Source organism: Malurus melanocephalus, unplaced genomic scaffold, assembly GCF_030028575.1.
Source record: "Malurus melanocephalus ecotype Western Australia unplaced genomic scaffold, MMel_1.1 scaffold_238, whole genome shotgun sequence".
NCBI classification, from domain to species: Eukaryota; Metazoa; Chordata; class Aves; order Passeriformes; family Maluridae; genus Malurus; species Malurus melanocephalus.
This window is the reverse complement of record NW_026623470.1, coordinates 629,291-646,804: the sequence shown is the minus strand read 5'-3', so window position 1 is coordinate 646,804 and position 17,514 is coordinate 629,291. Positions and strand designations below refer to the sequence as shown.

The 17,514-nt window shown below is 37.5% G+C and overlaps 1 protein-coding gene across 1 annotated transcript in view; it reads right to left on the bottom strand.

Moving 5' to 3' along the window:
* The window catches only part of AVEN (apoptosis and caspase activation inhibitor), a gene marked incomplete at its 5' end in the record, with an annotated part of 83,069 nt that extends 65,555 nt beyond the window's left edge, over nucleotides 1-17,514 (bottom strand). The window contains one exon of the mRNA XM_057375079.1: nucleotides 17,317-17,514. Coding sequence (XP_057231062.1) covers nucleotides 17,317-17,514 — 198 coding nt within the window. The remainder of the gene's footprint in view (nucleotides 1-17,316) is intronic.

Genomic DNA, 17,514 nt, shown 5'->3' with positions numbered 1-17,514 from the left:
ACCCACTAAGGCACTCAACAGTGAAGGGGCCAAGCTCCCCTGCGGAGGAGCTTGTACAATTTGAGGTCTTCTGCCAAGCAATGCATTTTTAGCCTTTATGAGAGAATGTGACTGCATTTTTCTTCTAAAAGAAAGCATAGTACATTGCACAAATGACAATCACAAATCACAATCTACAGTCTAACACGGCAGAAGAATACTTTCRAACACTAATTTTACATACAGTGTTGGGGACAGTATGGTTTTCAGAAAACACAGGAAAGCGGGCTTTTTGTTTGACTTTTCTCACAGATGAGAAAATGCTAATATACGTGGTTCAGGAATGAAGRTGTTTAAATGAAGTAAACATTGTTCTGAACAAGTAATTTCCCCTGGGGTCATCCTTCTGCACTTCCCTGTTGGTCACAGTGGTTTGGATCAAACCGAGGCTGAAGTACACAAGGGAGAAAGTGCAACAGTGACCTCTTGCATCCCGCTTCAATTACTCAACCACTCTGCCCTGTAAGTGCAATCAGTCCTAGCATGTTAAGCACACGTGTCCAAGCACTCAACAAGAATTGTTGAGCACACAGCCCTTTRTAAAAACAAAGCTAAAAGTGCATTAAAAGTCAGAGCCTCCATTAAGTGTTTCTAAAACTTTATTTATTACCCCTAGGAAACCACAGGTGCTAAAGGGTATACTTCTTTCTGTTCAATCCTGGTAGCCCTGTAAGAAAAATTTAAAATGTTTCATCTTTGTCAGTACTTAGAATATCCTACAGTAGCAGAAACATCAGATGTTCAGCTTAGCTTTATTTGGGCCAATTACTGTTCCCCATTATGTAGGCATCATGCATTATTAGATTTCCATTCTTATTTATTTTTGTAGCATTTCTCCCAATTTCTTCTCAGGAATGCCACTTTACAGTATGCATGAAAATACTGTTTGAGGTTTTTTGTTTATCATTTAGAAAGAGCACAGCTATTTGTCTTCTTCACTTCCTTCCCAAATTATCTTTTAAAACCCTTCAAAATTGTATTGATGAAGGGCTACAATTCCCCTTTGTTATTTAAACTCCATATTATTGTTTTGACTATTACATCTACAACACATTCACATTACCTTGATCTTCTCCATTCTTTATTAGAGACACTTACCTACAATAGCCCAGATAACATATTTATCCTCTCAGAGTCACAATAGTTAGTCACTGCCATATAGGGGCATGTGACAGTCATGTTCATGGACAGTCACAACCACTAYATTCGCTATATTTGCTGCTCTCACAACAAGCAACAGCACACACCAATTCCTTGAAGAAACTCCTATCCTGATTCCCTCTTCCCTTCCTGGAAGCTGCTGTACAGCTGTGGTCAAGTGCAAAGACATTCAAGCTTATCCAAATGTCTCAATCCTGTTTTCTCCTCTCACAGGGAAAAAGACTAGCAAGACRAAATGAAAATATTCTGTGGGTTGAATCTGATCTAAACTATCAGCTGCATCATGAATGGGAACATATCTTTTTTCTCATTTATATTTAAAATACTAAGGTGTCTGTGCAGAGACCATTTATCTTTTGCTCTTCACCCAAACTTTGGCAGCATCTGTTAAGGTTGGATTTTCACAGATGGAACTTCTAAGTCAAAGGGTCAAAAAAMCATATAATTAAGCAGCAAAGCAGTTCAAGATCTCTACACTTTAAATTGTTTCACAGAACAAAAGTCTATATATGGATGCTTGTATGCCTGTAAATAAGTAAGGCAGCTTGRCTGATACTGACTTCTGAGTGTTCCTCTGGGCAGACATAAATGGAAATGTTAAAGACTTCTACTCTTTAATGTTAGAGACAGTTACTCTTTAATGACTTAAATTACTCTTGGAAAGACAGACTTGCTTTTAATTTCATGGTTCAACGTTAGTGGTGGTGTAACCAAACAAGAGCAATGGGATTACACCAGGAATTATCTCAGTACATTTCAGATACAACACAACCCCAAAAAGATTCCCTTTTTTAGAAACAGTGCTCATTAAATGTACTTTATTTACATTTAAATCCAAAAAGGTACAAAAGAATCTCTTGACAGCTTAATTTATATATTACTTTGATTGACAGGCTTGTACCTCATGATAGTTATATATAGCATAAAAATCTTCTAAAATTTTCTTATTTTACACATTTAATTACAACCCCTATATATATGTCCCTCTTCCTGTAARTAATTACTTGACAAAGGAATATATCATCTGGTTTATTGTGAGGGAAGTTTAATGGACTCTCTAAATTATAAACTGTATGGCATAGAAAAGAAAAACAGACTATATTCAGAACTATGGCAAATGGAAGCAGAATTGCATTTTAAATGCATTTCTTAAATTAATGCGATTATTTCACAACAGAAAAAATACTAGTGCAATTTTATCAATATTGATGCAAGTCTGTAGATGTTTGGAATCAAGATGTCCTTACCTACAAGAAAAAACAAAGTAATAAAGAACACTATCATTATGGTGTTACTTAGACAGACAGCTGAAATTCAATGACAGATTTTGAAATGCAATTCACAATTATATTTACGAACAGGAATTCAGGTTTAAAAACAAACAAAAACAAAAACMAAATAGTAAATTAACAAATTAAATATAACTGGCAACTTATTGTATACAACTCCTTTATCTGGGAATATCCCATGAAACACGCCAACACACTGTTCTGTCTACCTAGGAATATTAATGATAGATTTCTGGATGGAGAAAGCAAGTGAGAACAATATAAAAGAGAGAGTATGAAGTTCGACTGGAATACAACCCCTCAAATTATTCTTATTTAGTTCTCTTAATTTAGATTTTAGAAAAATCAACAATGATAAAATTCTGAAATCTGYCTGAAAAACAAGATTTTCCCAATTTAGTGATACCATAAGATAACACTTCTCTTCTTTCAGAGACAGAAAGGAATATTTTGTAATAGCACTCAGGAACACCTGCCAAAACCCAAGCTATTAGCTTATCCATAATGACTTGTTTTCAAGAGACATCATATTCACAAGTCTAACCATGATGACAAAGAAAAAGCAAATATCTTGACCACCAAATTATTTTGGTTCAAAGTTCTTGCTTACTAGAACTATGTTTTTACTCAGTTGAAAAAGACTGTCTTATGACTGTTCAACTCCACCAAAATCCCACTTCCTGAAATATTCTTTGCACTCTTTAAAGTTTTATCATGATCAAGCACCAAGTTGTGCTTCAGGGCTACAAGTTGTACTTCATCTTTCTCACAAATCATTATTAACATTTCCACAAGATATAGCCGTGTTCTGCACAGATCTTACACCTCACTGAACGGGAACGAGAACATATATTAGGAGCTAAATCTCTCCCTTAGATTGACTGAGACGGGGGAGAGGAAAGAAAGCCTCAGAGGCAARCAGCTTGGTTATTTTGCTTGTAACCAACCCTTCTCTTTTAAAGACCTAGAAAAGAACCCAWAAATTCTGATGCTCACTCTTCACTGCCTTCTCAGAAATACCTGCGTGACCTGCTAGTACATGATTATCTGCATGGTCCTTCAAATGAGAGGAAGGGGCAAAGSGGATGAATTAAAGGGGCAAAATGAACCAATCTAATACATGCTGCTCGAGTTTTGTACTGCACCTTTCAGAAAACAGTTTGAAAACCATTGACTCGTAAATAAGTTAAACTTAATAACCATGCACTGTAGATTACTAAGACTTCGTTCTTGATAAAGCCTGCCAAGTAATTATTAATTTCAGAAACTGTGTATTTCAGGGCACTGCTCATTAGGTACATGATTTTCCAAACTACAAAGCCACTAGCTAAAATTTCCCTCGACTGATTTGGATTAAAACTCCAAACTGAAAGATATTTGATGAGGTATGTTGTGAGAATGGTRTCATTATAAATTCAGGCTCATTCCACACTAATTAAAAAACTTGGTAGAGTATCAACAAGTTGCATTACCTGCAGAAGTAGCCCCTTGCTTCCCTTCCCCAAGGCTGTGCCATGCTGCGAATAAAGAGTCTGTAGAAGTTTGTCCAGCTGCTGTTTATAGATAACGAGCCTTCTGACTTTCTAAACTTGCCAAGCTAATACACTTCTACCAACAAAAAATCAACTGTATTTTTTTTCTTTAATTCAGTGGAAATGATTATATGAAAGTTACTGACAACTATATAAACTCATCAAGCAATTTATACAAAATTGTCACATGGACACCTGCACAAAACCTGGCAGCTCTTCCACCTTCAAATTGCCAGTAACTTAAAAAAGCTGACTTTTTGCCTTACAAACATCAGTCAAAAATATGAGTGCAATCATAAAATAGAAGCCTGTGTCTTGACAGAAATAATAGGTTTCAAGAAAACCTTACAAAATATATATGCCACAAAGGTTACAGCATTTTCAGTAAGATTACTGATTGTTCCTATGTATAGGTTGTACTTGGCAAAATCAGAAGGTTTATATATTGCATACATATGGATCCACATATGTGAATGTTGCATGTCTTATTCTAAAATCAAGTTACACTCAGTATTCTGGATCAGTTAAGGAAATCTTCTGAAAAAAGATAATTGTTTTTACCAAATCTGCTGTTCCTAAAAAGAAGTTTCCTAAGATGCATTAGAGATTGACAATATCCTGAAACTGATTCAATTCTTATCTGTTAATGTCACAGTATTACAAAGTAATCCAAACTGAAAGGTATTGCAAGAGGTCATCTTGTCCAACTGCCTACTCAAAAGAAGGTCAAAACTGAAATCACACTGTGTAGGCTGGGGCTTTGTCCACTCAGGGCTTGAAAATCTGTAATAGTCTACCTAATCCTTAGTATTTTCTTTTGTTGTTTTATTCTAACACTTCTAAAGTTGCAAAAGCAGTTGTATTAACAGCTTTGATAACAACTTGTAAAGAACACACACGAGGAGTTCTGTAACATCAGGAAAGCGAAATTTATTGAGGGGAAATATTTGCCTCAACAGTTAAAGAAGAGATWTTTTAAAGGATATTGATATTTTACTAGTCTTCATGAGTCAATAGGTAAGACCACTTCTCTCAATAAACGTATCTATTATAATCTTACACATATTGAAAAGCTTTGCACTTCTACAATCTTATCAACGATGTAAAARCACAACAAATTATGCAAAAAGCTAAGTCAAAGCATTAATCTGCAGTACAGAGAAAAATTCGATCCTAACTCACAAAGGTTATTTCATAAACTTGGAACAAAGTCTGCACAAAAGAGCAACCTTTAGAGAAAACCACAGTTATRTTGACAAGTCTAATATTTAACCCCTACACGTGCACCGCTTTAGAACAAAGCCAAGAAAAATCCAGGAACTATGCCAAGACCAAAAACAACATGCTGAAGGAGCTTCAGTGTTTCTCATGCAAAAAACATGACAAAGTGTGACAAAGTCTCTCAACAGATCCACTTTTTGCCACAATGAAAATAGAAAAAACTAAACACAAAACCCCCAAAAGCAACCTCTCAAAAGACTTCTGCTGTGCTGTATTACAAATGGAAGGAAACTACCAAAATTTAAATAACAAAATCATTCCTTATCTTAAAATTCAAAAATATTTGATAATAGAGACTAACAAGTAAAAAGGTTTGGGGTTTTTAAAATGCATCTGTTTTGTAAAGAAGAAAGCACAAAGGAGTAAGACATTCTTTTTCTACGAATATCAAGGCATGGAAATAGCTTAGTGATATTCACCCACACTGTTCTATTTTCAATTGTCATAGCACTGAAGAAGAAAAAAATCTGAGAGACACCAAACAGAAGAGGATTGTTTGAAATTGTATCCCTAAACTGCCAGAAATGTAATCAATAGTTTTCTTYTCTTTTCTACTGTTAACCCACTGCCAGCTTCAGTTCCTTTGTCAATTCACAGCACAATCAGACAAGTACAAATAATGGTTAGATAGCTTGCAAATATGCCATGAAACGTGGGAACTGGAAAGCAGGTCCTTCCTTTAAATCTGGCAGCAGTTACCTACTAGATTGGCAAAGTGTATTGGTAAGTCATATCCTTGGTTTTAATTTCCTGCAATGTTAAACTCATTTTCCAAAAGTAAATTTTGTTTTCTCTTTCCATTAAAGAATTACAGATTCTCCATTACTATTCTTTTTCACATAATACATGTGGACACAGAGATGTCCCTTGACAAACTTACATAATTTTAAAAAAAACTTTGTTACTAACATTTATGTTGATGGATAAAATTTTTAACATAAACCTCAGAATATGTGCCATTTGCAACTGCTTTTAGTCCCCTTTTTCAGCTGAGGTTTTAAAATAGTCATTCAGATGTGTAAGGCATCATTTTAGAGTTTCTATATACAAGTACTGGTGTTTGGTTCATATGGAGAAATTCTATCTTGAATTTAAATTAAAACTACCAACATGCATCACTTTTTCGGATCAACCATCACACAATAATAGCATATTTCAAATACATAAATATTCACATAAGGAAAAACAAAACTGCAAAAGGAGACATTCTATCAATTTGAAACCCTATAAAAGTCTTATACAAGAAATTCTGGAGGACAGCATTGTTTTCCTCACCCTATCATTTTACCCACAATATTGTCAGTAGCATAATCCCTAAGTTTTTCACCTTTCATTACAATATATTGCCATTTCATAAATATAATTTCACATGCCACCAAAAAAAATCTCATGTCTCTATTATGCCTCTCTCAAAAAACTGGCAGACCCAGCCACTACGCATGTTTTAAACTGAATTGCATTATTACATTTATGGTGTGGCATGATGAAGCACTAAAACTTGAGTTACAATTACAACCAGGTATCTGATTGTGGTGGGTTTGCCTTCAAAAGTGATAGACTTCTGTGGAATCCACATGCACTGTAATTTAAAATGCAGCTGTATTTTGTGCAATGTGTCTCTGTGATGGTCCCCCAAAACAAAAGGCAGCCACACATCACACACCCCATTTTCAAGCTCTTTCAGCACAGCTCAAAGATGGAAAAGGCAGTAGTATCCCAGAGCATGTTCTCCAACGTCTATATTACAGTCTGAGAATTAMTGATGAACATGTTTGAGGACTCTGTCTATACATCACAACATYTATATAACACAGATCAAAAGGTGTAGAAACATCACACAGTCTTGACTCAGGTAAGACAGAAACAGAATTTTTTTATCAGCAATAGGTGGCACACACTTGGCCTCAAAGCACTACAAATTGAACAAAAACATACAGTTTTCTCCAGCAAAAATAGTTCTGCTTGTCCTGAAATGAACTGGCAGTAGATGGGGACTGCAGTATAAGAGAGGGGAGTGCCAAAATAAAGCATCTCAAAGGGAAGTGTAAATAAACAMAATCCATATTTCTTCAGCTATTGCAGAACTACAGCATTTTATTGAGAAAGTGGAAATAAATTCAATTCCCTTTTCCACACAAATGCATTTCAAATTGTATCTCCCACTTCCCATGAGAATACTCTGGAGGGGGAGATCTACCCTCTTTTCTCAGCCAGACCTATTCTACTTCATACAACACCTGGACACTCCTGTAGGAGAACTTAAGAAGCTGGAGGCCTGTGTGACCTGTAGATGCACCATCACCACACACATACACCAACAAGCCAACACTTCCTATCCGTCTTCATTTCATTCCTACTTGCTTCATGACAATATCATGTTTTTACATAAAGTACAAAGTGACTGAAAAAAGGGAAGTGAGGGAAATTCAGATACAAAATTATTTCAAGTTCATTGGCAGGTCACTTATCTAAGAAGTGAAAAAAAAAAGCTTCACTGCACTTTACACTTGAAACTGGATCACAGCTTGAACTTTTTTCCACATTCTCAAATCCTTTACCTCAACAGTCATTGCAAACTGAAACATTTTCATTGTCCATTCTCTGTATCCAAAACAGGCCTTATGTCCCCTGCCTGCCTTTTTAGAAGAGAGCATCATTGCTAATGGCTCTGTCGCATCACCCATAAGCTGTTTCTAATTTAAACTGGCAGACACCAGGATGATTTTGCTGTATGTTTTCAGAGAGCTGAAAATAATAYATTACCTTATTAAGAGAGGTTTTCTTCTGCATTCTAACCAGTATTTTCTGGGACTAACAAAGAACACAATAAGRCAAGGAAATAAACAATTACTGATAAGGTCATCAGTCTGTTTTGCTGTCTCACTGAAAATAATTAAACCACTTTTGATTATACTTTCTCCTTCAGGGTTTCACATCATTTAGATAAGATTTTCCTCCTTCCAATTATTCAACAGAAAACAAGCATTTGTAAAAGTCATTTAATTGCAGTTCTTGGCAGATAGCTTAAACAAGTCAGTACAGATATTTGCAAATTCTTTTGGTTTTATGTTCCATTTTTTCCAGGCTACACCTAATGGAATGCAAAGACAACAAAAACCCTTGATATCTAGTATTTTGTGTATTGCGCTTTCTGATTTGTAAAAGGTATTAATAAGATTAAATACTATTGTTAAACATTAAATCTATTCCATCATTGCAGTGACACACACCAGAGTAAGCTATAAGTTATYTCTACAAAGTTATTAATGGAGATGAGGTGACAAAGAGGTTTGTATGTTCACAGACTTTTCATATTGGCACAGTGAGCTATTGATGAATCTGCAGTGAGCCTTCAATGATTTTTCAGCATTGCCTCTCAGAAACAATTTACTTCTTTATYGCTCACCTAGATACCAGAACTCTTCCACTACAGGTTCAAGGCTCTATTATAAATATTTTTTTCAACKTGAGGGCAAAGGGAAAAAGTTAAAGTTTGGTGGGATTTTTTTCCCCTTTAGACTAAGGAAGGAAGAGCCTTGACTCAAAGGTTCTTTCATGWAAAGAAAAAATAATCCCTACAAAGAGTAATCCTCTTCACTAGTTTGCTTTGTTGGTGACCTTTAAAGAGGTCTACTAAAGCTGAAGAGCACCTTAATTAGCAGAAAGGGCAGCTGAGAGAACAGGTAGCATGAAGGAAAAAGCTTTTAGTCTTTATTGTACGGGATGAGAATTTTTGAAAGAGGGATGAAATACTAAGACTGCTTCATAAATGTTGAACACTGGCAGTCAGCACTCTGAGTTTGCTAAAGATAGAATCAGCAAGAGAGACATCCTATTCTGAAACCAGTATTTTGCCTAACAGAAATGAAGTTCCAGTTAAAGGAAAGAACATCTCACAAAGTACATAAGAAAGAGACTTACTCTGTTTTCTACATAAAATTGCTACTGCTTCAACAGTCACAAAGTATGTTTCTAGAAGTTGTCTTAATAACTTCAATCGCAAAAAATATTTCTCCCCTTTGATTTTYAAAATCTGTTATGATTAATTCAAACAAATTAGTCATGTGACTGACCTGGTATGAACTATCATCCTCCACAATATTTGACTTGTAGATAAAGAGTATAACTAAAGTTTCCTCTCTGAAAAGCATCACCACAGTTGCAGAATACCAATCTGAAATAGCCGAAGAAAAAGTCTAGATTCTGAAAAGCTCTAATGCTGAAACTTATTTACAGCTGAAGAAAGGAACATGACTCATAGCTGGACACATCATCTGTAAAAAGCCTAACATCAAGCAAGGCTCAAACGATTCTATACAAACAGAACAAAACTTATCAAGTGTTCGTGGAAAACTCCACTTCTGTGTATTACATCTCCATGTTTATTCTGTCCTTATCAGCCTCTTGAGAGACTCAGTGTAGCAATGTTGTTTCATATTTGAATCATCCTCACGAAAGTGTTTCATAACTGCGCCAGAATGGTATGATATCACGGATGTTTTCAAACACCTGTCTTTGCACTCACTCAAAAAAACCCTTTATTATTTTTATATCAAATCTGAATGCAACTTACTGCAGACATTTTAGAAACCACCAYTCAAACTTCAAACATCCCTTCCTCATTCACCTCCAGCCGTTTTTTAGAAAAGGGTGGGGGGAGAAATCTGAAAGACATTTTTCTAAATATCCTTAGAGAATGTGCTTCCCTAAATCCAWCATGTAGCTTGAGACAAAGCAGTGAAGAATCATTGTCCAAGGTTCTCAATGCCACACTAAAAACCCATAGACGTTAAAATGTAATGTTATTTTGCCATTGGCCTAGAGTATAATTCTGAAAAATAAGAGTTACCACACAATTTAGAACTTTCTGAGAGTGCAAACATATCCAAATTTCCAGCAAGGTACGGGAGGACTKGGCTGTACATGCTGGGATGCACTACAATCCCACGATTTTATGCGCCTACCATATCCTTACATGCTACAGTTTGCACTGGTGAGCCAGCTTAGGTGCACATCGAGCAGTAACTGCAGGAGAACTTTGTATCCATTTTGCAGTGGGAGCTACAGTGTTCAGCTGTCTGGACAACTGCTGGAAAGCTGCAGCTGAGACTCCACCAGGAGTGAAACCACAYTGAGTCCATTAATATTACACCTGAGCCTAACCCACAAGGCAAATTTGCATCAAAACCCCATCCTTGACAGCAATTTAAACTAATACACAAAACCACACTGAAGGAACTACTTTTTCTCATTAGCRTAATTATATCTTTTAAATTCTATCTTTCACTTTGAGACAATAATCCTTTAACATCCTTGCTAACAATTTGGTTGAAGTGGAAGAAAAAGAAATATTGGAGGACGGCATCATGTGCACTTCTGTTGCTTCTATGGGCATGTCACCTATTGTTACAAATTAACAGGAAAAAAGTATAATGTGAATAATGCAGTCTGAAACAGGGCACTGAAGAAAAGAATCCCAACCAACCAACAAAAAAAAAACCAAACAAACCAAACAAACAAACAAAAAAAAAACAAAAAAACAAAACAACCAAAACAAACCCAAAACCCCCAAGCGAGCCACCAAAACCCCCCAGTTTGTCAGGCAAAAACTCAAGGCCTCACAACATATCAGAGAAAGAGCCTAGGAAGAACTGTGGCCCAGCATCATCACTCTGTTCTCTACAAGACAAAGATCCTGGCTATTTCAGAGTTAAGGAGAGAGACTCTACAGTCTCTAATGTAGAACTATCCTCTGGGAAAAGTGAAGCAGGAATAGAAACAGGACCTTTAGGCAATGTTCTTACACACTCCAGCAGATTTATAGTTTTATAGCTGTGTATTACAGGGTCTACMTGCAGAAGAGTTAAAGTCTTATGTACAACAATAAAATGAACAGAAAACCCCAACCCTCCCCCTCCAGCCCCCCCACATACATATAACACAAAGAAATCGCACATATGAAAAAAAACAGTGGGAAATAAATGGACCTGTCCTCTATGCCTTACCATAGAACACTGAGTCACACAGGCTTGAAATCCTGWGATTGTGAAAACCTCTAAGAAATACTCTCCCATACTTTTTACAACTCTCTAAATCACCACTGAAACAATAATCAACATTTGTTTSTTTCTTTAAAATACAGTGAAACCTTCTGACAGTTACAAAAGACTGTGTAGCACTATTAGACTGGCTGGAAACTCACAACAGGCTCCTGAAACTACACAGTTCCTTTTGTGGAAACAGCAGCAGCACTGCATGGCATAATTTTTTAATCAAATTCATCACTTCAACAAATTTGTTGATTTTTCAGCATAAATACTCACTGTCTCTCTCTTGATGTAACCAAACTAATTCCTGTATTGTGTTCTCTGGGACCAAATACTCGTCCCAGTAGCACAAGATTTTTCAACCAAAATTACAAAGTGTACCTACAAAAAACTTTTCGCCGGAGTTGTGTTTGGAAGACCCAGAGGCAAATCCTAATAACTCACACATATGTGTGACTCTCACACGTTGTGCTGTATGTTCCGAAAACATCACCCTAAGACGAGAAAAACATTCCCACCCCACGACRTGCTCACATCCTCACTCCTCCCCATGCAATTCCAGCCCCGCGCCCAGGGGCGGGCTGCCTGCACCACCTACTGGTCCCGTACAGCATTGGTTCATCGCCCCCGACGGATGGATGGATGCGATGGYTGCATGCATTCTTAAATGCGTAATTTTAATACTTCCCCAAATTCTAAAATCTTCAGTTGAGTATGATGGGACGTTCTTCTTCAATATTCAAGTAATTACCATTTCATATTTCCTCTGAATAAAATGCACAACAAAAAACAACCAAATTACTACCTCAGTAACTTGAGAGGAAAAAAGAGGAACAAAAGCATTTAAGTAGGTGAGGACAGAAATGCACAGCCATCTAAAATATAAAAAAAAAAAACTCAAGCTCTTTCCAAGGAAGTTACTGAAAAAGAGTCAGACACGGAGCTGCTATGCAGGCATGATGTTCACCTGTGTAATGMGATGTTTTCAGTACAAATGTCTCAAATTGTATCAGCAGGAAAGCTGGTAAAATATATTGAAGGAGTAACAACAAATATCACTAAACCATTCCACACTAAACAATTAGGCATTATTACGAAACTCTGCCATCCCCAGCACAGTGAAAAATGGGTTTCTCTGTTGTCTAGAAACCGAAAAGAATAAATTAACTTTAGTTGTACAAAAAACATTTCTTTTTCCATTGCACAGACAGCCTTGAAAAAATAAMAGAAAAACAAATAGGGCTGTGACAAGTGGTTATACAACAGCTCTACTGAGTAGCCTTAGCAACCTTTACCATACACATTCTTCTGTCTTGATTTCCATGTAATTCCTACACAATGCATTACACAAGCTACCTAATCTTTCAGTCACAAATTTTATTCTCACAGCCCAAATTAAACCTTCTCCAGCCTAACAATGTTTTTCTTCTTCTCCTGCCTAAAAGGGATCTCTTTGCAGCAACCTTTCTGCTTTACGGGATATTGCTAACCAGGCCTGTCCAAAGTGTCCCTMTTGCCAGATTTAGAAAAATATTAAATACATAAAATAAAAAGAGGAAAAGACAGGTTCTTCAGCCTTTCCTCCTCAGTCATATCTTCTCCACATCTTTCTTCATTCCTGCCCTCTGAATTTTCCCAATCTAGTCCAAATCTTGTAAAAGTAGAACTAATTCTTCAATGTGATTGCATCACTAATTGATACCTTCTCATTCCTTAAGCTGACAGTTCTCTTCCATAAAACTGCACTTTAATCAGTCACACACCACTACAGATTTTTCCTATGTAGATGTAGTTGTGTTATATTTGACCTTGAATCATACYCAAATGCAGGCTGTTTCTTCCATTTGTCAAGACTGTGTTCTGTGCTCCACCCTCCTGCCCATTTAGCACTGTCTGCAAATTTTAACACTGTATATTTTAATCCTTWATTGGAATTATTAATAGAAAACTGAACATAAGCAGATACAGAATGAAGCCTTGCAGAATCCCATTTAACAAACTCCAGTTTGAGACTGAACCATCACAGAAGAGAAAATCCTGAGAAGGGACGCTCTTCACACCTCATTAGTAATTAAGTACAGCTCACAAATTGATGTACAYTAATCTAAAAGAGTTTTTTTCTAGTTGCTTTTGAGAACATTAACATAAAATGTMAAAAGATTTATTGTCTCTAACATCCAGGAATCTATTGTTCTTCTATCTCCACAAGTTCTGTTAACAGTGTTCCAAAGAAAATCAAATACATCTGTATTTGTGACTTTTGTTAGTGTGCCTGTGAACTGCTTTTTGCAGTTGCTTAGACTATAAAGACTTAGCTCATACTAATTAGGAAAAATTTATCTGATGCTGAGAGCATTAGATGTTCTCTTAGATCAATTCTATATGTGTATGGAGCACAAGAATGAAGATATAAGCAAGGCTAAATACATGTGATGTCATCTTGATGTAATCTTGAAACTAACCACACATGAGAAAGACTGCAGTAAAATCCATTTGTTAGCCTCCATTTTCAGTGATAATATGTTAATGCAACACTGCCCAAAGCCAGAAAAAGAACATTGAAACAGACCTGCCGATTCTAACTGCACTGAAGTAGCAGCAGCATGCACCAGTGCATACTCACTGTCATTGAACAGAAAGTTAAAGAAAACTTTGTAAACTGCAAATGTAATAAAGGACAAAAGAAAATCTCCTTAACCCCCTCCTCCCCCCAAAAAATTAGGTCAAGTACCATCAAAATAAAAACCTGCATCATATTCACAATTTCAGAAAGTTGTTTCTATTTTAATATACTGTATCTCATAGAGAGAGCAGTTTTAAAATTCTGACAGTACATAAAATATAAATTCTGAGTTAGACTCAAAGTGAGAGATAATATTGGACAAATGTCAATTGGACCTTTTACTTACAGCATTATAAYACCATATTTTACTAAAAATCAGTAACTTCAAAAGTGTTTTATTTAATTAATATAGCATAGATGAGTTAAAGCAGACTGAAACAATAGAAAATTATTCAAGATGACAGATCTACAAAGAAATCTGCCATTTGGTAAACCAGCTGGTCTTAATTAGACATTCATTTTTGAWGGGAGGACACAAAATCTTCAGTAATCAAGCCGGTTAAATCAACATGCACAGTAGTTACCAAAAGACAAAATAAGTGGAAGACTCTTTTCCCCCTTCACAAGAAATATGAACACTTWTTCTCATGGTTTCTAAATCAACTTCATGTTTGACAGAGGCAGCATCTTGTTTCWAGAGTGGAACTGGGAGGTTGCTCAGAGAGCCACCTTCTCAAGAGCTGACAGAAATGAAGCTCTCATCTCTAAGATTTTGATCCCCAGCTGGATCTACCGTGCAGAGCATGAACAAGTCAACTATTTACAAACACARCACCCTAATCTCCTTCTCTCTTAGCACAAAGCTGAGGAAGGGAGAACAGAGCAATTTCCGGGTMTTCCCAGGCTTTGCAAGTAACACAYCTCATCACCCATAACTAAAACCAAAGAATTACAGGACCCTTGCAGCAGCATAGAGGATACAAGCATCCAGTCCTCATGTGCCCACACAAAACTGAGAAMTGAATGTGCCACCACAACACTTTCTTCTTCCTCTTGTACACATCAGAAATAATGTCCTCCTGTAGCTTCAAACACAAGCTTAGGAACCATTAAGTTAAAACATCCAAATCACAAAATTTTAAGATTACTGGGCTTTTATGTGAATGCAATTGACTAAGAAATATTGCTGCTAAAGTATTATGCAATTTAATGACAATTTCTACTTCAAAATTTTAAAAAAAAAGGAAGAAGAAAAATATACTTTTTCAGCATTTCAGCACACACTAAGGAAAGAGAATGTATTAAAACCATCACACTCCCTGTATTATTACCTGACTTTCCAGATTTGCAATTCACACATCACCACTTCAGAAGAGTTTCCCCTATTGCTGAAAGACAGCAGGGTCTTGTCTCACACAAAATGTTTACTCTGGGCCAAGCACCYTCTCACTGAAGTGTCAACTCGTGTAATACAAGTCACTTTAATGAACACAGAGAACAATAAGGAGCTGGGATGAAAAGGAGGCAACTCCYTGTCAGATAAGAGCTGGCCACACAGAAGGAAGGAGATCCTCCCTGCTCCAGCAGAAGTGAACTAAGAAATTAGCTCAGAGGTAGCACTAAAAAYCAGCAGCTGCAGGCTGGCACAGCTGCTGATGCTGTGGCTGGATTGCTGGAAGCAAGTCACATCCAAGCTGCTAAACACAAAATTTATGGCAGGTGCACTAAGAGACTATACAGTGCTTAACATCAAAACCGTCCAGTGCAAGAACAGCATTACATCTAAGCCATCTTTAGCAGAATTCTGGGAAAATCTTAGGTATTGCTTCACTTTTAAAGCCCTAACCCTTATCAACCTGGATCAAAAAYAAACAAAATCACGGTGCTAAACTAAGATGAAGAGCATATCCAAGTCAATAACACAATGGTCAGTGGCAAACATATTGTAATACCATCCCAAAAGAATAATTTTTAATTGCTTCTTTAAATACTTCGAGTAACAATCCAGGAAAACTGTATTATTTCCTTGGGTCAAGTATAGCAGAGAGAACACAGACATAAATGTATTTCAACTTCATAAGAAAGGGTTGAATGACTTGGGAAAAAAATCAGTCCAGGATAGAAATTTTCTCAACTAGTTCATCTAGATGCTGAATTTCCTCTGCATGTCTCTGCAGCTCATRAGGGAATGCTGTGGTTTCACATCCAGGATCCAAACACGTCCACAAACATTAGTGTGAATTCAGCAATTTATATTGCTTACATGTGAAATACCAATACAGCTGCAACTTTTATCTCCCAAAACATGAGTGCCGAAATGTATCGAAATACAACAAAAAAATAATGTTTAATGTTTTTTAAATCCACCAGAAACCATGGGAGTTCTAATACAGATAAAACACTGKCTGGGTTCAGTTGAAGCCATGGCATCATAAAAGTCAAAGTGAATCTAATCAACATGATGCYGGAAATGGGGTAGCAGCTGGTCCATCTACATTAGAACTCCCAGTGCTGCCAACACCAATCAGTATTAGGTCATCATTGCAATCTCTTTGCCAATCCAGGGACAACCATGACTTCTACATTGTAACAATGAACRGAACAAGATCATCTGAATGTAGAAGCCAAAGCAGTTTTTTATGGAAATTCTTTTTATAGGCACAGTATTGATCTCATACCATGGTGAATTAGAGAAAGCATTTTAATACCTCCACAACATACATATTATATGATCATACATATTGTTGTGCTACACAATAGCATGTTTATATTACTTTTAATCTTCTAAACCATTTTATACTGGGTCGAAGCACAACTATCAACTTCTATTAATGACATGTTCCAGTGAATCAGATATCCCTTATGGAAGGTGTGCTATSTAACAGTGTATTCACTGCGAATACCGCAGGCTGGACAAGATACATGCTCATTTCAACTGATCATAGAATCGTCAAGGCTCGAAAGGATCTCTGAGGTCATCATCCAACCATTASATCAACTGTGCCAAAAATGCCCAACAATTCCTCATCTCTACTTGYAAAACAGAGCCGTAATTTTTCAGATGCATTTTTCAAAGAAGACTTTTATCTTTTCAGCGCAAAATTATACACGTGTTTCGGCAAGAAATACGCTTCACCTGAGCGCGTAGGCTGAGCTGCCCCTGAGCAGGAAGAAGGCACAGGGGGCCGACTGCCACCGAGCTGTCCGGGCCGGCAATGCCGGCACTCCCTGCCCACCCCAAACACTGGGGCACAGCTKCCAGCCTGGCTCCACCTCGGGAAGGGGAGGGGCCGGAGAGGGGAGGGAAGAGTTGTGCCCCCAGCCCAAGAGCCGCCCCGGGGCTCTGCTACGTTCAGCTCCGCCTCCCCCGGCTTCCGCGAAGGGCGGGCTCTGCTCCCGCTTACCCGCCGGTGCTGCTGGGCGCTGGGCGGCGGCGCTGCTCCGCGACCCCGAGGCTCCCGCCTGCCCCGGCCCCCGCCTCCYCGGTGCCCGTAAGCGCCGCCTCTTCCCCGGCTCCCGCCTCCTCCGCGGCCGTGGCCGTCCCCGCCGCTTCCTTCCGTCGCCGCCTCGGGCGCGCCGCCGGGCCGCCGCCGGCCGTGGCG